Genomic DNA, 22,214 nt, shown 5'->3' on the forward strand with positions numbered 1-22,214 from the left:
GTCAATATGCGCCCAATTAGGTGGGTTGGAGAGGATGAGTCATATGCATAAATTATACTAGGGAAGAAATAGGTTAGATGTTAGGCAGTTCTTCTTTTCCCAGAGATCAGAAGACCTATGGAAAAAGTTTCCAGCTTTGATGTTTAGTGCTGAATCACTTGAAACAGCTGGGACCCAGTTGTTGGCTGAGGTAGAGATTGCATCATACAAGAGATATGTACTAAGTAATATTGTCACGGTCAGTGTAACCTCCTGGACTAGTATGCATTGCCTAGGCGGATGAGAGGGGAATGTTCAAGATCGCCCCACCACCCCACCCACATGCTAGCCTTAAGTTTTTGATCTTTTTCCACCTCTCCCAGGAAAATATAGCACCTTCAACAACAATTTGCATGCTTATAGCATTTTTAATATGTCTGAAGCACTTGGCACATTTTGCTGAAAGTTAAACAAAATCTGACAGCTGGGGCTTGAGGGTAGAGTCTCTTCATAAGATGCATAAGGCATCACAATCATCTGGACCAGCTAATATATAATCAAAATACTGCGGATGCTGGAAATCTGAAAGAAAACCAGAAAATGCTGGTAAAACGCAGCAGGTCTGGCAACATCTGTGCACAGAGAAAAAAACAAAGTTAACGTTTCGAGTCCATATGATCTTCCTTCATAGCCTCTGGACCAGCTGTTTTTTCCTGACATTTTTGTATTATTTTATACTCTGAAGCCTACTATCCCCACACATTAGACACCAGTTACTCAGAGGAAACTTTTTCAGAGGAAAGGGCCAAAAACACTTCCTCACAGTTCACCTCCTTGGCAGCCGTTGTTGTTAGTCCAAACCACATTAGGAAAGTGCTGGAAATCCTGAAGCAACATTAAGGTGGAGGATGAGGGAATGGTCCAATTGACTGAGACCCAAAATAGCTGATATTCACCCCATTTTCCTCTCCATAATATTTGGAAATTGAGCCACTATCCCAGATGCTATTAAGGAATAACGGACAATGACGTTTAGTGCCTTTTATAACTTCCATGCAACTCAAAAGATCTTCCTTATTTGTGATAAATTTTCAAAATAAGTTGAATTAAGTGCTTCAAGGACTTTGCAATATTTTGAAATTACAAAATAATTGTCAAATTTGAAAGGTACTCAGTTCTATTAGTTTTAAACAAACATATAGGAATGTCATGTATTACAACATGAAAATTTTAGAAAATACTCACATTTTGTGGAATAACTGGAGTCAAATTTCTCAATGATGGGCTCTTCATTTAGTGAAACGACTGTAAACTCATCATTTTTATACGTTTGTTGCTCTAAAATGGGTTCATCAGTGCTTGAAAGATCTCTTCAGAACTGATAAGTCTTTCATAGAATTGGCAATTTCCTTCAGAAAAGCAACATGGCCCGCAACAATCAAATCTTCTGCAGCACTCTTGTTATTTACAAGATGATCTACTGCCCAAAGCAAATCAGAAATATGCTGTCTGAAAAATACAGTCAAGAGCTGTTCATTTAAGGAGTTCTGAAAGAAAATTATGGCTTCGTCTGTGCAATTGTGTCCAACTGAAGGCGCAACACTACTTAAACTGCATCGGTTAGTTAAGTGCGGTACTTCTGCAAGTTCTTCTGATTTTCCCTTTGTCTGCCCAAATCTGGTGATGGCACAAAAATATAAATGTCCATAATCAATAGCTCTAACAAGAACAAACTGTTGAGACACTTCATAAATTTCCATCCCAGACCACTGCTTATCTGTGTCAAGCTTGATTAGCTACTTACACCAGGATTCTATATGTCTTGAGATGAAGGATGAAAATCCTCTGATAGTTGAGCTACAAGTAAAGAGAGTGTTTCCATCATTTCAAATGTATCTTCGATATGAATGTAGAATTCTGAAGGGTCAATCACAGAAGTAGCAAAGTCAGTGTACTCTATTTTAGTTTGGATAGAACCACACAAAATTGGGTTCAATGATGATAAGCATATCTTGCTGTTATCAACAGAAAGCAAAGTTTCTGATGACCCCAAACATTGTTTGTTTGCTATATTGATCGCCATTTCTGTAAAAGTAATTTTATTCATCCATCCATCCAAATCAGGTGAACAATTTTGTGAAGCAATAAGTGTGTCATTTTTGCGGACCATTGCTTGATATTTTTCAGCAAGAGAAGTAGCATCTTGGCCAATCACAGCCTCCCAAAATCCAGAATCCAATTTGATGTCAATTTCTGGTCAATTAGAACAATCACAGGCGATATTGGATATTTTATTAGCTGCTTAAGATTTTCAATGGTATTCCATGGACACGATGACTTGTTCGATAAAGTTCAAAATGCTGTCATTCGGTACTTTAGGCCATCGCAACAATATGTCAATACTACCGAATTCCATCAACAGCATCCTTTTATCTTCAACGTAAAGAAGTTTGATTATAGACTTGTCCTACTCAGAAAATTATTGAGACTGGAACAAACATTTTCTTCTTTCAATTGCATTTGAGGATAATACATTTTCTCTTTCTAAATCTTCATCAACAACCACAGTTAAGGGAAACAACTCCTCAGTGCTTGCATTAAGTTTAATACTGAAGTTTTCACCGTTTGCCACACTTATCAAAGTGACAGCTTTAATGAGCCAAATGATTCTTCCCCAACACATAAGTTTCTCAAGTAAATGTTTATCTATCCGAAATAGAAATTCTGTGTTGACTTTATACTGTTGTTCATAAGACATAATTTTTGTACAGTTGTGTTTATCCTCAACATCAATTTTCTCAGGTACGTTCCTTATGCCATGTAAAGATAGATCTAGCTGAGAAATAAATGTTTCTGTTTCTGAAGCCTTGTTGAGCATTAAAGCCTCTGGGCTGCTAGACATGCCAATTGCCATCTCACTTGTTAAGAATTTGCCAGCTGAGGATCCAGTGCAATGACTAAGATGTACTTTCCAAAACTGACTAGACTCTTGGACAAACTCACAAACTATATGTTCTCGAGTGAGCTCATTTGTAAAAAGTGAAACAACTTGAGAACACGGCAGTCCATCAGATTGTGTATGTTGCAATGTTGGCTTTAAGAATTTCTTAAACAGGCCCGTTTTAGAATAAGCAGAATCTGCCATGTTGGCAAGATCAACGAACTTTATGCAGAATGGGTTTAATGTGATTTCTTTTACAACAGCACAATGCCAAGCATCATTTTCTATAAATGCATCAATAACATCTCTCACCTGTGTATTCTGAAAATCCTTGAGTTTAGCTTCAGTAAACGCTGCACCAGCTCTCTCTTTTAGATGATCTGGAGTTCTGTGCTCATCATGTGCTAGTTCTATGAAGGAGTCTGAAGAACTATTTCCACATCCAATACATTTTTCAAACTTTAAGCTGATCACCAAGTTAGGTTGAGGCCCATCTATCAGATTTTGAAGAAGCCGTTTGCCCTGACAGTGCTTTCTAGTTTTACAAATCATTTCAAAGCGATCCCTTGTATTTTGTGCTGCCGGACTGTTTTGCACAACGTGACATATTATGGTAGACGGTAATGTTTTCCTGGAGGTAATCACATGATGAGATGCCATCTTAATCTTCCCTAGCTGAAATGCTGTCTTGCCTGCCTGGTCTGTTTCACCCGAGTTCTTTCTGTTACATATTTTTTTCAGTTTTTCTAACTGTGCAGTAAATTTAGGGATAGTTTCATTTTGGCAATGCTTTGAGCTTTTATTTTTGTAATGTTTTCCTGCCTTACATGGTGTATTTTCCTTTTTAACGCTGCAGTTCTGGTCTTTCTTTCTATGTCCCACATAGGAACGAATCAGTCTGTTTGTTTCCTTGATCAAGTGTGCTAAGTAACGAGGTTGCCTACTTATCAGTTGTTCTGTGGAAGGAACTGTTTTTGCTGGATAGTGAGAATTGCCACTTTGCCATTTTGTTTCATCAGGGCATATTACCTCTCTTCCACATGCCCTAATGTGCTGTTCTGTTATTTGAGCACCGATTTTCACACTTCCATCATAAAGCTCAAGAATCAACTGACCATCAGACTTCTTTGCTACCACAAAGGCTTTTAGAGGTTTTCCCATTAAAGTCTGTTTAAACAAGGCAATGGTTTCATCTGACAGTTTGGGAAGACTAAGAGACAAACAGCACTTCACTGCTTGCATTGGTATCAAAATCAGATCCGTTGCATCTTCAGGAATTGGGACCACGTCATTTTTATCAACTATCTCTGTGTTTCCATAGTCAATGAAAAACACTTTAAAATGTTCAGGTGAATGCACAGAACGGGCTATAGCACGATACCACTGACCGTCTTCAAAGTATTTTGCCAAGCACATGCTGGTTTTGTCAAGGTCTAATCTTTGTTCTTGCATTTGTTTACTAACAATGTCCACCCCAGTCCTAAGTACATCCAAAACTACTGTGTTTTTATCAAGTTGACAATAGAATTTTGACAGACTAGACACATGTGTTACATACACCTTCTCTTCACTTCCAACTTTTATACCATGGGCACCATAAAAAGGTGTGTATAGTTGAACTGAGGGACTAAATGAACAAGTTGATTCAACACAAGTAGCTAGTCCCATATCCAAAAGTAACTGGCATACATTAATAAGTGGTGTATGAAGGTCTACCACATTACATAGGCCCTTTCCATCCATCAGAGCCATTGCAAATATTGTGCATTTAAGACGCTCAGCAGAAATTAAACAATTGTCAATGAATTGCTTAAATTTATTACAGGAAACTTGATCCCAAACAGAAGGGTTGCGGCTTACAGATTGAATTATGCTGTTAAGAGTGCATCTAAATGCCTGTCCTTCTAGCTGAAGAAATTCTGGATTAATAGCATAAAGACTTTTCATAGCTACTTTTTGCTGCATACCATAATCAACAAACAATATAGTAACCTCCTCTTTTGGAAAACTCCTTTGAATAATTGATGCTCTATACCACTGACCATCTTTAGAGCACTTTGCAACACACCCAATATGTTCAGGTTGAAAAGCATCCCTTGGAGTACTATAATAATGCTGCATATTCCTCATAAGTAATTGAAGTTGATTTGAGTTACTTTGCAGTTGACACCAAAATTCTCCTGGAGAATTTACATGAGATACTCTCACATCGAGAACAGACCCAAGTTTAAACACTTGTTGTCTATATGGCGATGCTATTTTTGACTCTTTAATCCATGTTGGCATGATAAGATGTACACATGAAAAGTTATTATTCATTGTAACAGCTGGAAATAAAGCAGTAGACGCTGGGATATTTGAAACTGGAATGCTGCATGAATTTTTCACCTTTGTGTTTTTATCTGCACATATCCTTTTCTCACTTGTGGTTGATTTGGTTGTCCTAGCCCTCGGAAATTTCAGCATACATTTCTGTTGAAGCAACGTAGCATCTGCCTGTACATTCCAAAAATCAGCGTACCCAGCTTGAAGCATTAGTATACTAATAGATGACTGCTCCCTGCATTCCATATCTTTCATATCAATCATATATTTGCTGCCCTGTCTTGAGACTACTTCAATAAAAAGTTCTTTGTTGAATACAGCTTTCTTGAAGAAGTTAGTGGCATCTTTAGTCCACACTTCTTCAAAAGGAAAAACATGAGCAATGGAACAATTCATAGCCAAAGCAGGTAGACGTGTGTACTCAGGAAGCAGGGATTTCACAGCATTAAAATTTACAACTTCAGCATTTCCAAAATCAACAAAAAACACTCTGAGTTGGTTGTCAAGTACTTCAGTAATAACTGCTCTGTAATAATGTAGGTCTTTGCTATACCTAGCACAGCAAAATAAACCAGGTACTGGTTCCCGAATGAGTTCTTCATTTATGCCAATATTGCTGTAGTGGTTTGTAATGCTGATCATTAAGCATTCAAATTCATCATTGTGTTCCAATGTTCGAATCCAAAAGTCAGATGGGTTAATGACATACTCAACAAACCCAACGTAGAAAGCATTTATTTTCATCTCATCAGATCTTAATCTACAATATATTGATTTACACGTCTCTTTCCCAGTCGCTGTCATCTTAGTTTCTGGAAATTTTCCAAATTGTCCATTGATATCCTTATTTTCCTTCTTCTTTGGGCAACACTCAATCTCTGGATTTACTTCAGCCATCTGACTGATATTAATGTTTTTCTGCTTGTAGAGTGTAACATAGTATAAATGCTCTTCACAGGAGTAGGAATCGATGCAAATAGTTAAGGCTTCCTCAAACAGCGATTCCTTGAAAATTTCAGTCTGCAAACTTATCCATTGCTTTGTTTGGTTTGGTAAGCCAGTTAGTGCACAAGGAAATGACATCAGTGGCATCCTAAAAAAAATTGGCATCAATTTTTTAATATGATCAGGAAATACAAATTCAGTCCTTCCATAATCCATGAGCCAAACTTCTATCTGGCCAGAGCTTAAGAGTTGCTTTACAACTCCCCTGTACCATTTTCCATCTTTACCTTTTGCAGCACAAAGTGCACCAAAATTGTCAACAGGTTCATCGTTTAATTGTTTTCCTTTATTTTCATAGTAACACTGCAAGTCTCTCATCATTGCTTCTAGCTCTGAAGCCAGCCTTTTCAATTGGCAGTGGAAGTTATGAAGACCGGAAGCACATGTTATTTTTACTGTCTCTGTAACTCCAGTTTGCAAACTGGGGCTCAAAACATCCAAGATACGCTGGAAGCTAGGAGATAATATAATTGTTTCATCAAGCACAGGTTTCCTGCAGCATTTATTTATATACTGAGTTTTAGTATTTTCATAGCCAGGACATCCGAGTAAATCTTCTGAAATTTCCAATACAAAATGGAAAGTACTGCCATCAAGAACTTTTGCTAAACCAAGTTCAAAGAGCTTTTGGTTAATACTGGGAACTTCCACCAAAATAATTTGGTCCATTAAGATATCTTCAATGTAACCTTTGATTTGAAAAGTTGCTAGTGATGACAAATATTTGACTGCTGTTGGAGACCATATTCCTCTTACTGGTACTATATTGGCAAATATGCCACATACTACTTTTGGAGGCAATTGAAATAAATTCTCCTTGGCAAGGGCAATGTGTCTAGAATCAACTGTCAATACCATCCCAACATCTATGAGAAATACTTCGTATGATTCTTCATCTTTCTTTATTACCCTTCCTCGATGCCATCCTCCATTGTAAAGGTCTTCTGCAAAACAAAACTCACCAATTGCAATGTTGGCACTAGTCTTTGCTGCATTCTGCACTTCATTATGCAATATATGATAGTCCAATTCACAAACCTCACTGTACCGACCCCAGAAATGTACTAATATTTTTTCCGGACAACATTCCACATGGGTTATACTCAGATCAAGGAGCAAGTTGCGAGCAGGTGAAGTAAAGGTTGAACACATAAGGCCTGTAAAACAAAGGTTTGAAAAAAATAGCGATATGGGAAGCTTCAGATATTTGACAATCTTCCTTAAATTCAAAATATTAAAACAATTGGATTTTTGTTTGTCTTGGTGTTGAGTTGAACAAACCAAACATCAAGATTAGTTATGGTTAAGGATAAGTTATATTATGTATATACACACACGTCCACACAACACTGCTTTATTCCCATTGCTACTGTCACGAAAGTATAATAATTCTCATAATATTGTAATTTATTCTAAAAGTAGGTTAATACTGGGGTTTGGATAGAGTGTGTGTGTGTGTCGGTGGGGGGATTTAATTGAATTGGAGACAGCTGGTCTGGAGGCTTTGACTCATCAAAAGCAACTAGGTTTGAAATGCTAAATATGTAAACATAGCTGAGTTTTGGAATGTAAGGTGTGAGGAGAATTTTCATTTTTGGATAAATCAGGGCAGTTTGAATTTCAAGGAAGTAGTAGGATGTTTACACCTAGCTAAATAAGCTAGGCCAAGCAGTGTGTTTATTTTTCCCAAAGGTTACTGACAATATTAGCACCACGAAAAGTTTTATATTATGGGAAAGTACATTTTCAAGGCATATGAGATAATGGAAGTTACAGTTTAAACAGAGAAAATGTATATGAAAGGAGAATGAAAAGCTATGTGGAGAGGGGCCCTGTAACATCTAGCAGAAGCTTGCATAACAGGCTTAGAAATGCCTCCAGCATGTCTCCATAAGTTTGTTGCATCCAGCCCTTAAAAGATGACAAGTGTGCTGCCTGTCTTTCTAACATCAAAATCTATTTCAGACTGCTGCCTTAAAAAGCGGGTATTTGGGAGTCAGGGTAGGTTTAGTATTTACCATAATATTAAGTAGCTGGAATTGTATGTATGTGTTTGACGTCTTATTTGTTAATAAATATTTTAATTTAGTTTTTTTTTAAATTCTGAAGGTCTCAGTGGACTTATTACTTCTGAGTTCAATACATGCATTTCAAAATAAATACAAATTGCAAAACCGTTGTGATAGTGGGATCAAGTTTCCCTCGTGGATTTGATCCACCTGGCACACATCATCTGCCACGTCATAACACAACCCTTAAGCAGTCTGTAATCTTGGTATTGCAAACAATTGTGTTACATAAGCATAGCAAAATTGTAATTAGAAAGAATGCAAAAACTTGCACTAATATCACAACTTTCACTTCCTCAGGAATTCCCACATTCCTAGCCAGCCAACTGATTTTTTTTTTAAAAACATAGGCATTATTTTTATAATTTTAAAAGAAAACATGATATTACATTTACCCACAAGTTCCCATGGACAGCAAATGCATTGAGTGACCAGTTAATATGTCGGTGGTGTTGGTTAAGGGATAAATGTTGGCCAGCTCAAAGGGAGAACTCTCCTGCTCTTCCTTAGATAGCAGGTGAAGATGTGGAGTAACAACATAGGTTATATGCTGACATTTTAAAATGAGGCTTGAACCTTTTAAGTCAATGATGGAACGCTGCCACTTCAGTGTCTAAACATCAGCTTGGTTCAGTTCAAAAAAAAAAATTCCACACAAACAAAGACAGACACAGAATCTTCACAGGTCACCAAAATGTATCCTTACTTTACTACATGTAAAGACTACATGTAAAAGTAAAAGGTACAATGAATAACGTGTTTATTTTTAAAAATTCATTAATGAGGTGTGAGCATCGCTGGTTCAGATGCATTTATTGCCCATCCTAATTGCCCTTGAGAAGGTGGTGAGCTGCTTCCTTAAACTGCTACAGGCCATGTAGTGTAGCTACACCCACAGTGCTATTAGGAAGGAGTTCAAGGTTCTGACCCAACAAGTGAAGGAATTGCAATATACTTCCATATCAGACTGGTGTGTAGCTTGGAGGGAAACGTCCAGATGCTGGTGCTCCCATGTGTCTGCTGCCCTTGTCCTTCTAGATGGTAGCAGTTATGGGTTTAGAAGGTGCTGTCTAAGGAGCCTTGGTGAGTGTCTGCAGGGCATCTAATAGATAGTACTTGAGTTCAAGTCCAGGAAAGAGCTGAAATGTAAGCTGGTTTAAGGTGTGTGTGTGGGGGACGGAGAGATAGAGAGACAGAGAGGTGGAGGGGGGGGGGTGTGGTTGTAGGGACAAACAAGCAGTGATAGAAGCAGATCATCAAAAGATGTCAACGACAATAGTACAATAGAACACATAGGTGTTAAAGTTAAAGTTGGTGATATTATCTAAACGAATGTGCTAATTAAGAATGGATGGTAGGGCACTCAAGGTATAGCTCTAGTGGGGTTTTTTTTTTATAATGGAAATAGGTGGGAAAAGGAAAATCTTTATAATTTATTGGAAAAAAAAAGGGAAGGAGGAAACAGAAAGGGGGTGGGGATGGGGGAGGGAGCTCACGACCTAAAGTTGTTGAATTCAATATTCAGTCCGGAAGGCTGTAAAGTGCCTAGTCGGAAGATGAGGTGTTGTTCCTCCAGTTTGCGTTGGGCTTCACTGGAACAATGCAGCAAGCCAAGGACAGACATGTGGGCAAGAGAGCAGGGTGGAGTGTTAAAATGGCAAGTGACAGGGAGGTTTGGGTCATTCTTGCGGACAGACCGCAGGTGTTCTGCAAAGCGATCGCCCAGTTTACGTTTGGTCTCTCCAATGTAGAGGAGACCACATTGGGAGCAACGAATGCAGTAGACTAAGTTGGGGGAAATGCAAGTGAAATGCTGCTTCACTTGAAAGGAGTGTTTGGGTCCTTGGACGGTGAGGAGAGAAGGGGCAGGTGTTGCATCTTTTGCGTGGGCATGGGGTGGTGCCATAGGAGGGTGTTGAGGAGTAGGGGGTGATGGAGGAGTGGACCAGGGTGTCCCGGAGGGAGCGATCCCTATGGAATGCCGATAAGGGGGGTGAAGGGAAGATGTGTTTGGTGGTGGCATCATGCTGGAGTTGGCGGAAATGGCGGAGGATGATCCTTTGAATGCGGAGGCTGGTGGGGTGATAAGTGAGGACAAGGGGGACCCTATCATGTTTCTGGGAGGGAGGAGAAGGCGTGAGGGCGGATGCGCGGGAGATGGGCCGGACACGGTTGAGGACCCTGTCAACGACCGTGGGTGGAAAACCTCCGGTAAGGAAGAAGGAGGACATGTCAGAGGAACTGTTTTTGAATGCAGCATCATCGGAACAGATGCGACGGAGGCAAAGGAACTGAGAGAATGGGATGGAGTCCTTAAAGGAAGCGGGGTGTGAGGAGCTGTAGTCGAGATAGCTGTGGGAGTCGGTGGGTTTGAACCAGCTTATATTTCAGCTCTTTCCTGGAAAAAAACCAGCTTATATTTCAGCTCTTTCCTGGAAAAATCAATCTCTGGTGATAGACTGTCCACCAATATCCATTACAAACCCACCGACTCCCACAGCTATCTCGACTACAGCTCCTCACACCCTGCTTCCTGTAAGGACTCCATCCCATTCTCTCAGTTCCTTCGCCTCCGTCGCATCTGTTCCGATGATGCTACATTCAAAAACAGTTCCTCTGACATGTCCTCCTTCTTCCTTAACCGAGGTTTTCCACCCACGGTCGTTGACAGGGCCCTCAACCGTGTCCGGCCCATCTCCCGCGCATCCGCCCTCACGCCTTCTCCTCCCTCCCAGAAACATGATAGGGTCCCCCTTGTCCTCACTTATCACCCCACCAGCCTCCGCATTCAAAGGATCATCCTCCGCCATTTCCGCCAACTCCAGCATGATGCCACCACCAAACACATCTTCCCTTCACCCCCCTTATCGGCATTCCGTAGGGATCGCTCCCTCCGGGACACCCTGGTCCACTCCTCCATCACCCCCTACTCCTCAACCCCCTCCTATGGCACAACCCCATGCCCACGCAAAAGATGCAACACCTGTCCCTTCACTTCCTCTCTCCTCACCGTCCAAGGACCCAAACACTCCTTTCAAGTGAAGCAGCATTTCACTTGCATTTCCCCCAACTTAGTCTACTGCATTCGTTGCTCCCAATGTGGTCTCCTCTACACTGGAGAGACCAAACGTAAACTGGGCGACCGCTTTGCAGAACACCTGCGGTCTGTCCGCAAGAATGACCCAAACCTCCCTGTCGCTTGCCATTTTAACACTCCACCCTGCTCTCTTGCCCACATGTCTGTCCTTGGCTTGCTGCATTGTTCCAGTGAAGCCCAACGCAAACTGGAGGAACAACACCTCATCTTCCGACTAGGGACTTTACAGCCTTCCGGACTGAATATTGAATTCAACAACTTTAGGTCGTGAGCTCCCTCCCCCATCCCCACCCCCTTTCTGTTTCCCCCTTCCTTTTTTTTTTCCAATAAATTATAAAGATTTTCCTTTTCCCACCTATTTCCATTATAAAAAAAAACCCCACTAGAGCTATACCTTGAGTGCCCTACCATCCATTCTTAATTAGCACATTCGTTTAGATAATATCACCAACTTTAACACCTATGTGTTCTATTGTACTATTGTCGTTGACATCTTTTGATGATCTGCTTCTATCACTGCTTGTTTGTCCCTACAACCACACCCCCCCCCTCCACCTCTCTGTCTCTCTATCTCTCCGCCCCCCACACACACACCTTAAACCAGCTTATATTTCAACTCTTTCTTGGACTCGAACGCAAGTTCTGTCAAAGGGTCATGAGGACTCGAAACGTCAACTCTTTTCTTCTCCACCGATGCTGCCAGACCTGCTGAGTTTTTCCAGGTAATTCTGTTTTTGTTTTGGATTTCCAGCATCCGCAGTTTTTTTGTTTTTAATAGATAGTACACACTGCTGCCACTGTACATTGGTGGTGAAAGGGGTGAATGTTTGTGGATGGGATCAATCAAGCAGCTAGGAACTAGGAACAGGAGTAGGCCACTCGGCCCCTCGAGCTATTTAATAAGATCATGGCTGATCTGATTGTAACCTCAACCCCACATTCCTGCCTACCCCCAATAAGCAAGGATAGGAAGGTTATCAAGAACCTATTAGCTCTGCCTTAAAAATATTCAAAGACTCTGCTTCCATCACCTTTTGAGTCAGAGTTCCAGAGGCTCACTACTCTCAGAAAAAATTTCTCATCTGTCTTAAATGAGCGACACCTTATTTTTAAACAGTGACCCCTGGTTCTCGATTCTCCCAGAAGAGGAAATATCCTCGCCACATCCACCCTGTCAAAACCCCTCAGGATCTTTTCTGTTTCAGTCAAGCCCCCTCTTACTCTTCTAAATTCCAATGGATACAAGCCTAGCCTGTCAACCTTTCCTCATGAGACAACCCATACATTCTTGGTATTAGTGTAGCAACCTTTGCTGAACTGCTTCCAACGCATTTACATCTTTCCTTAAATAAGGAGACCAATACTGTGCACAATACTCCAGATGTAGTCTCACCAGCACCCTGTACAAACCATAGAACCACAGAAATGTTATGGCGCAGAAAGAGGCCATTCAGCCTATCATGTCTGTGCCAGCCAGAAAAAGATGAAAAATAAACCAACTGCTCATTTTAATCCCACTTTCCAGCACCTGGTCCGTAGCCTTGCAGGTTACAGCACTTCAGATGCAGATCCAAGTACCTTTTAAATGAGTTGAGCGTTTCAGCCTCAACCACTGATTAGGCAGTGAATTCCAGATGCTCATCACCCTCTGCGTAAAAAAGTTTTTCCTCATATCCTCTCTAATCCTTCTACCAATCACCCTAAATCTATGCACCCTGGTAATTGACCCCTCAGCAATGAGAAATGTTTTTACTGTCTACTCTATCTAGGCCCCTCAATTTTGTGCACCCCTCAGCCTTCCCTGTTCTAAGGAAAACAACACTAACCTATCCAATCTTTCCTCATTAGCTGCAATTTTCAAGCCCTGGCAGCATTCTTGTAAGTCTTCTCTGTACTCTCTCCAGAGTAATTGAAGCATAACCTCCTTACTTTTGTAATCAATTCCTTTCACAATAAATGATAACATTCTATTAGCTTTCCTAATTACTTGCTGTACCTGCATACACGCCGTTTGTGATTCATCCACTAGGACACCCAGATCCCTCTGAATCTCAGAGCTCTGCAATCACTCACCATTTAGATAACAAGCTTCTTTTTTATTCTTCTTGCCAAAATGAACAATTTCACATTTGCCCACATTATACTCCATTTACCATATCTCTGCCCACTCACTTAACCTATGTCACTTTGTAGCTTCTATGTCCTCTTCACAATTTACTTTCCTACCTACCTTTCTGTCATTAGCAAATTTAGCAACCATCCCTTCCTGCTTTGTCTTGGATGGTGTCAAGCTCCTTAAGTATTATTTGAGCTGTACTCATCAAGGGAAGTGGAGAGTATTCCATCATGCTCCTGACTTTTACCTTTTAGATGGTGAACCGGCTTTGGGGAGTCAGGAGGCGAGTTACTGGCCACAGAATTCCTAGCCTCTGATCTGCTCTTGCAGCCACAGTATTTATATGGCCAGTTCAGTTTCTGGTCTTTGGTAGCCCCCAGGATGCCAACATGGAAGGTTCAATGTGATAAAAGTATAATAATTTTCATAAATGTTTTTCTGGTTTATTGTGAAGTAGGCTTATGGGAGTGAATATAGTTTGGTCTGACTGCGTGATTTAATTACATTTGGAGTCAAGTAGACTGTAAGCTTGAAATCATCAAAAGAAGCTAGGTGCTTGACATGCTAATGAGTAAACATGGATGCTCGCTTAGCAAGCAAGGTATGAAGAGAGTTTGAATTTTTAGATAAATGAAGGGATTTGGATTTCAAAGGGGTCTTAAGCTGTTTAGCCAGATAAGCAAGGCTAAGGAGTGTGTTTCTTTTTCCCAAAGGTTACTGACAATATTGGCAACATGAAAGTTTTTATGTTATGAGGAAGATACAGTTGCAAAGACATCTGGGACAATAGAATTTACATATTAAGAGAGTAACATATGAGAAAGATAATGAAAGGCTATGTCAGAAAAGGCCCTGTAAAATCTAACAGGGGTGTGGGAAATAGCCTTAATGAAGCCTCCAGCCATTTGTGCATAAGTCTGCTATGTAATGTAACTGAAGTTGGGAAAAAAGCCATTTGGAATTCCACTGTCATGTGGGTACTGTGTTAACTTATTGGATTTGTTTTAAATCTAAAATATATTTTGGACTGTTGTCTTAAAGGGGGTGAAACTGGGGGTCAGGTTAATTAGAAATTTTAGGAGTTATTATAGAAGTAATTGTAGTCTTACGTTTGTGCTTGAAATCTTATTTTTGGTAATAAATATTGTAATTTAATTTTTAAAATTTCTAACAGTCTTGGTGGACTTATTACTTCTGAATTCAGTATCTTGTAATAAATGCAAATTGCAAAACAGTTGTGATGGTGCAACCAAGTTTCCTCGTGGATTTGGTCTGCCTGGCACACATCATCTGCCACGTCATAACATTCAGTGATAATGCCATTTAATGTCAAGGCATGATGGTTAGATTCTCTCTTGTTGGAGATGGTCATTGCCTGGCACTTGTGTGGTGTGAACGTTACTTGCCACTTGTCAGCCAAAGACTTGGTACTGTCCAGGTCTTGCTGCATTTAGACATGGACTGCTTGTCCAAGGAGTTGCAAATGTGCAATGTTCAGCACCAATCATCAGCAAACATCCCCACTTCTGACCTTATGATGGAAGGAAGGTCATTGATGAAGCAGCTAAAGATGGTCGGGCCTAGGGCACTACCCTGAGGATGTCCTGCAGTGATGTCCTAGAGTTGTGACCTCCAATAACCATCTTCCTTTGTGCTAGGTATGACTCCAACCAGCAGAGAGTTTTCCCCGATTCCCATTAACTCCAGTTTTGCTAGGCCTCAATGTCATACACAGTCAAATGCTGCATTGATGTCAAGGCAGTCATTCTCATCTCACCAATGGGCTGACATATGGCGCTAATGATATTCATCACCTAAATGCCAGGCAATGGCAATGTTCACCAAGAGCACCTAACCTTGATGTTCAATGGAAGTAATCACCAAATTTGCCCACCATAATACTCCTAGAGTTGTGATTAACCAAAGACCAGTCACATAAATGCCAAAACTACAAGAACACGTGGATAGTGTCTCATCTGCTTACTTCCCAAAACCTCTCCATAACCTACAAGGCACAAGAAGCGTAATGGAATACTTTCTACTTATATGGCATGCAGCTGCAATAACACTCAAAGTTCAAAATCATTCAGGACAAAACAGCCTGTTTGATCAGCAGCCCATCCACCAACCCCACCATCAACACACCATATCTGCAATAAGAACTATCCAACGATGTATTGTAACAACTCGTCAAGACTTCTTCAATAGCACATCCCAAGCTCATGACATCCAGCACACCGACAAGGGCAGAAGGTGCATGTGAACACCATCAACTACAATTCTACGAGCTCCTGTCCAAGTCTATCGCCACTCCAACTTGGAAACATACCACTGTGCCTTCACTGTTGCTGAATCAAAATCCTAGACTTCCCTGCTTAACAGCATTGTGAAGTACCTTCATCATATGGATTAACATAGTGCTGCGCTTTGCACTTATCTACTGTTTGGCTTGAAGTGCTGATTGATTTGGTAAGGGTGTGCAGGGTGGGGGTTGAATATTTTAAAAATCAGAGGAAAAACTAAGTAAACTATCATAGTGCACTTTCTAGCTAGCTTGCTGGAGTTCAGGTGAGATCACTCATTACCCTAGAAGACAGCTCAATAACATCTTAAGGGAAACTTGGGCAGACAATAAATGTTGGACCTGTTAGTGATGCCCATATCCTAAGAATGAACTTCAAAAAAAATGAAAGGAGAGGGTTTAATGAGAGCAATCAAGATGACTTTCTCTGAAAGGATAGATGCTTAATTTTATTCCTCTACTTTTATTAAGGTACCCAATGGCTGTGCACAAAGCACTAATTGGCAAGTGATCTCACCTGAACTCCAGCAAGCTAGCTAGAAAGTGCACTGTAATAGTTCACTTAGTTTTACCTCAGATTTAAAAAAATATTTAACCCACCCACCATCCCCCTGACTAAATCAATCAGTGCTTCAAGCCAAACAGTGGACAAGTGCAAAGGTTCACACTAGGACAGTCTGTCACTCCATAGAAAGATGCACAACACCTAGAGCAGATCTCCATCCTCTCCCCACTGACAACTTTTTCCAGGCTCTAAACGGTGTACATTTTTTTTTGGTCACCTTGCGAATATATTTCATTGCATCCTGAATGGGCATGGTAGAAATATAGAAATATAACAGAAATACAGTACTATGTGAAAGCTTAGGTTTATTGAAAAGCAATTATGATACAACGCTTTTATTTTAAAGCAAGTGGAATAGGTGCCACACTAAAATTGCCAAAGCAAACCACGATTTAACTCATTGGCTAAAAGAACGATGCTCCCAATGTTTTTGATTAGTAACATACGTGCACCCTTTATGATGTTCAATCTCCATCTCCGAGGTGTTGCACATAGTCATAGTGACGCAGAAAAGTATGAAATATCCCCCCACCCCCACCCCTACCCCTACCCCTACCCCATCCCTTTTAGGAGGTGCATCAGTTGGTTAAATACTGGACCGACAGGCAAGGAGCAAAGAGTAGAGATTGAGACGTCATCACAGCAACACAAGGTCAGAGTCAAAAACAAAAAGAAATGCTGTGAATTACTGAAGCGGATCGCTTTAGCTTTCGCTTCTTGTCGATGTGACGTGACCTGAGGAAGCCACAGGCAAAGGCGGCTCAATCAAGGGATATGATTGGCGAAATTAGGTGTGCCAAACGCAACAGCCCGTCTGTGTCCAGCGGATGAGAATTGGGAACGTGGGGAACTGGAGAGGTTTCATCTCCTTCAGTCAGCAATGTGGAGGAGCGCGAGCACTTCACCAACTTAACAGTGAACGAGATAATAAGCGGGGAGGAGGAGGAGGAGGAGGAGGGGGGGAGAGATGGAGGAAGGAGGGAAATAATTGCCAATATTGGTCACCACTGGAAATATTTACAGAGCTGAGACCAGGCACCAGACTATCTGCGCCCCAACTGGACTCTTCACATTACAACAACAACAACAACTTGTCCTCCTTACCGGCGCTCCCGCCCCTGAGGCTCAGCTCCACCGTCTTCGCTCCGAGCGCGCATGCGCCGGCCCTCGCTCTCCCAGTTATAGCCCCGCCCCATTACGGGCTCCACTTGACCCGTCACCAACCAAACAACACCTGCACCGCCCCCTCCCCTCGACCCCGCCCCCTCCCCTTTAGCCCGCTCCCTCCCACCTTGCCCCGCCCCTTTCTCCCTCTCCCCCCACCCCGCATCCAATCACCCCTCTCCTCACCACACTAAATCTCTCCCCCTCACCTCACCCCTCACCGCCCCACCCCTCACCCCCCACCGCCACTCATCCCGTCCCCTCCCACCACCCCTCTCCCCCCACATCTCTCTCCCCATCTCTCTCCCCCACCCCTCTCCTCCCTCTCCCACCCACCCCCAGCCCTCTCCACCCTCTCTCCCTCACCCCCCACCGCCACTCATCCCGTCCCCTCCCACCACCCCTCTCCCCCCATCTCTCTCCCCCACCCCTCTCCTCCCTCTCCCCCCACATCTCTCTCCCCCACCCCTCACCGCCCCACCCCTCACCCCCCACCGCCACTCATCCCGTCCCCTCCCACCACCCCTCTCCCCCCACATCTCTCTCCCCAGCCCTCTTCCCCCTCTCACCCCCATAGCTCTTCCCCCTCTCACCCCCATACCTCTTACCCCTCTCCCCCTCCCCTCTTACCCCTCTCCCCCCACCCCTCTTACCACTCACCCCCCCAGCCTTCTTCCCCCTCTCCACCCCCACCCCTCTTCCCCCTCACCACCCCCACCCCTCTTCCCCCTCACCACCCCCACCCCTCTTGCCCCTCTCCACCCCCACCCCTCTCCCAACCCACCACTCTTCCCCCTTTCCCCCCACCCTTCTTCCCCCTCTCTCCCCCCCACCCTTCTTCCCCCTCTCTCCCCCCACCCTTCTTCCCCCTCTCTCCCCCCCACCCTTCTTCCTCTTCTTTCACCCCCAGCCTTCTTCCTTCTATCCCCCCACCTCTCTCCTCCCTCTCTCCCCCCTTCTCCCCCTCTCCTGCCCACCCTTCTCCCCCTCTCCCACCCACCCTTCTCCTCCCTCTCTCCCCCAGCCCTCTTCCCCCTCTCACCCCCAGCCCTCTCCTCCCTCTCTCCCCCACTTCTCTCCTCCCTCTCTCCCCCACTTCTCTCTACCCTCTCCCCCCCACCCCTCTCCGCACTCTCCCCACCACCCCTCTCCCCTCTCTCCACCCACCCCTCTCCCCCCTCTCCCTCCTCTCCCCCCCACCCCTCTCCCCCCTCTCACCCCCCACCCCTCTCCCCCCTCTTACTCCCAGCCCTCTTCCCCTCTCATCCCCACCCCTCTTCCCCCTCTCCACCCCCACCCCTCTTCCCCCTCTCCCCCTACCCCTCTTCCCCCTCTCCACCCCCACCCCTCTTCCCCCTCTCCCCCCTCTCCCCCTACCCCTCTTCCCCCTCACCCCCCCACCCCTCTTCCCCTCCCCCAGCACTCCTCCCCCTCTCTCCCCAGCACTCCTCCCCCTCACCCCCAACCCTCCTCCCCCTCTGCCCCACCCCTCTTCCCCCTCTGCCCCCACCCCTCTGCCCCCACCCCTCTTCCCCCAACCTCTCTTACCCCTCTCACCCCTCTCCACCCCACCCCTCTTCCCCCCAGCCCTCTCACCCCCACTCCTCTTCCCCCTCTCCACCCCCACCCCTCTTCCCCCTCTCCACCCCCACCCCTCTGGCCCCTCTCCACCCCCACCCTTCTTCCCCCTCTCTCCCCCCAACCTTCTTCCCCCTCTCTCCCCCCAACCTTCTTCCCCCTCTCTCCCCCCACCCCTCTTCCCCCTCTCCACCCCCACCCCTCTGGCCCCTCTCCACCCCCACCCTTCTTCCCCCTCTCTCCCCCCACCCTTCTTCCCCCTCTCTCCCCCCACCCTTCTTCCCCCTCTCTCCCCCCACCCTTCTTCCCCCTCTCTCCCCCCAACCTTCTTCCCTCTCTCCCCCCCAACCTTCTTCCCCCTCTCTCCCCCCAACCTTCTTCCCCTCTCTCCCCCCCAACCTTCTTCCCCCTCTCTCCCCCCACCCCTCTTCCCCTCTCCCACCCCCACCCCTCTTCCCCCTCTCCACCCCCACCCCTCTTCCCCCTCTCTCCCCCCAACCTTCTTCCCCCTCTCTCCCCCCAACCTTCTTCCCCTCTCTCCCCCCCACCCTCTTCCCCCTCTCTCCCCCCCAACCTTCTTCCCCCTCTCTCCCCCCCAACCTTCTTCCCCTCTCTCCCCCCCAACCTTCTTCCCCTCTCTCCCCCCCAACCTTCTTCCCCCTCTCTCCCCCCCAACCTTCTTCCCCCTCTCTCCCCCCAACCTTCTTCCCCTCTCTCCCCCCCAACCTTCTTCCCCCTCTCTCCCCCCCAACCTTCTTCCCCCTCTCTCCCCCCCAACCTTCTTCCCCCTCTCTCCCCCCCAACCTTCTTCCCCTCTCTCCCCCCCAACCTTCTTCCCCCTCTCTCCCCCCCAACCTTCTTCCCCCTCTCTCCCCCCCAACCTTCTTCCCCCTCTCTCCCCCCCAGCCTTCTTCCTTCTATCCCCCCACCTCTCTCCCACCATTCTCCCACCTCTCTCCTCCCTCTCTCTCCCCTCTCTCCCACAAACCCCTCTCTCTCTCTTCTCTCCCCAAAACCCCTCTGCCCCTAACCCTCTACACCCTCTCTCCCCCAATCACCCCTCCCCCTCCCCGCTCTCCCCCCTCCCCGCTCTCCCCCTCTCCCCCTAGCCCCCCTCCCCCTCTCCCCCCTAGCCCCCACCTCCACCCCCCCACCTCCACACCACGTCTCCCACTCCTCTCTCCTCCCTCTCCCACTCCTCCCCCCTCTCTCTCCCCCCTCCCCTGTCTCTCTACCCCCCTCCCTCCCCCCCGTCTCTCTCCCATCCCGTCCCCCCGTCTCTCCTGCCCCTGTCTCTCCCCCCGTCTCTTTCCCCTCCCGTCTCTCTCCCTCGCTCTCCCGTCTCTCTCCCTCGCTCTCAGGTCTCGCTCCCCCCTCCCCCGTCTCGCTCCCCCCCTCCCCCGTCTCGCCCTCCCCTCCCCCGTCTCGCCCTCCCCCTCCCCGTCTCGCCCTCCCCTTCCCCGTCTCGCCTTCCCCCTCCCCGTCTCGCTCCCCCCTCCCCGTCTCGCTCCCCCCCTCCCCCGTCTCGCCACCCCCTCCCCCGTCTCGCTACCCCTCCCCCGTCTCGCTCCCCCCTCCCCGTCTCTCTCCCCTTCCCTTCTCTCTTTCTCCCCTCTACCCCTCCCTTCTCTCTTTCTCCCCTCTCCCCTCCCTCTCCCCCTCTCCCCTCTCCTTGCTCTGTCTCTCCCCTTCCCCCTCTCTCACCCTCCCCCTCCCCTCTCTCTCTCTCTCCACCCCTCCCGCTCCCCCTCTCTCTACTCCTCCCCTCTCTCTACTCCTCCCCTCTCTCTACTCCTCCCCTCTCTCTACTCCTCCCCCTCTCTCTACTTCTACCCCTCTCTCTCCCCTCTCCCTCTCTCTCTCCCCTCCCCCCTCTCTCCCCTCCCCCTTTTCTCTCCCCACTCCGCCTCCTCTCTCCCCTACGCCCTCTCTCCCCTCCCCCACCCTCTCTCCCCTCCCCCTCCCTCCCCCCTCTCCCCCTCCCTCTCTCCCCTCTCCCCCTCCCTCTCTCCCCCTCTCACATTCTCTCCCTCCCCTCCCTCTCTCCCCCTCCCTCTCTGCTCCTCCTTCTCTCCCCTCCCCATCTCCCTCTTTCTCCCTCCCCCTCCCTCCATCTCTCTCTTTCCCTCCCCTCTCCCCCCTCCCTCTCCCCCCTCCCTCTCTCTCTCTCATCCAAGCTTTTGGTCATCTGGCTTAATATCTCCTTATGTGCATCAGAGTCAAATTTTGTTTGATAATGCTCTAGTAAGGCACCTTAAAGGTGTTATCTAAATTCAAGTTGTTGCTGTTGTAATCCAAATTGACTTGGTGCCACTTTGCCATGTTTCATACCATGGGCATCCTATTTCTGCAAAGGTGGTAAGTATTAGCTACCCTGGAGACTATCATTAGGTGCTACATGTCTTGTGGTTCCCAGAAGTTCAAAATAATCAGTTTTTTAGACAAATACAAGAGCTTCTCATTCAATGTACTTCACAGATCTCACCACAACCTGTGGATTGATATATTATTGCTCAACACCTGACTGATGCAGCTGTGAACGTGGCACCCTGGACACACATGTACTCATTACACATAACACAATCTTCAAATCATACTGGAACAGCACAACAATATAACATCCCTCTTTCTTAAAAGAAAATGCCCCTTCACATCATCATAAACTTTGCAATAACTAATGTTTTATGTCTAAAGAAAATTAACAATCAACTTTTATAATTAAATTGAACACCTGTTTATGGCCTGTTTTCTTTTCTCAAAAATATTATTCATGGTATTGTTTACATGGATGCTTTGCTTCCATCTTATGGATTTGCCATCATGCTGTTTGAAGTGTTGATCTCTTCCTACCTGTGAGTCAGTGAGTTGTTCTCTTGCTTTCTCCATTTGGAGAGTGCACTATGCTTTGCAAAGTCATCTTGTACTTTCTGCCAATGAGGAGCTGTGCAGGCGATTTCATGTCAGATTTGAGAAGTATAGCTCGAAGTGACAATAAGGCAATGTTTGGGTCTCCCTTTGTCTCTTGACATTTCATGAGGGATTTCTTGACCATCTGAATGTGCCTTTCTATAAA

At 45.4% G+C, this 22,214-nt stretch overlaps 1 protein-coding gene across 1 annotated transcript; it reads right to left on the minus strand.

Moving 5' to 3' along the window:
- Positions 1-1,689: 1,689 nt before the first annotated feature.
- LOC121277792 (tudor domain-containing protein 15-like) lies at positions 1,690-17,539 on the minus strand. Its single transcript, XM_041187429.1, has 3 exons — positions 17,504-17,539; positions 2,469-7,407; positions 1,690-2,234 (listed from the first exon to the last, which is right to left on the minus strand). The coding sequence occupies exons 2-3, from the start codon at positions 7,400-7,402 to the stop codon at positions 1,793-1,795; spliced, it is 5,376 nt and encodes a 1,791-aa protein (XP_041043363.1). The 5' UTR covers positions 7,403-7,407; positions 17,504-17,539; the 3' UTR covers positions 1,690-1,792.
- Between the last annotated feature and the right edge of the window lie 4,675 nt (positions 17,540-22,214).

The sequence above is a fragment of the Carcharodon carcharias genome, chromosome 5 (genome assembly GCF_017639515.1).
Source record: "Carcharodon carcharias isolate sCarCar2 chromosome 5, sCarCar2.pri, whole genome shotgun sequence".
Lineage (NCBI taxonomy): Eukaryota > Metazoa > Chordata > Chondrichthyes > Lamniformes > Lamnidae > Carcharodon > Carcharodon carcharias.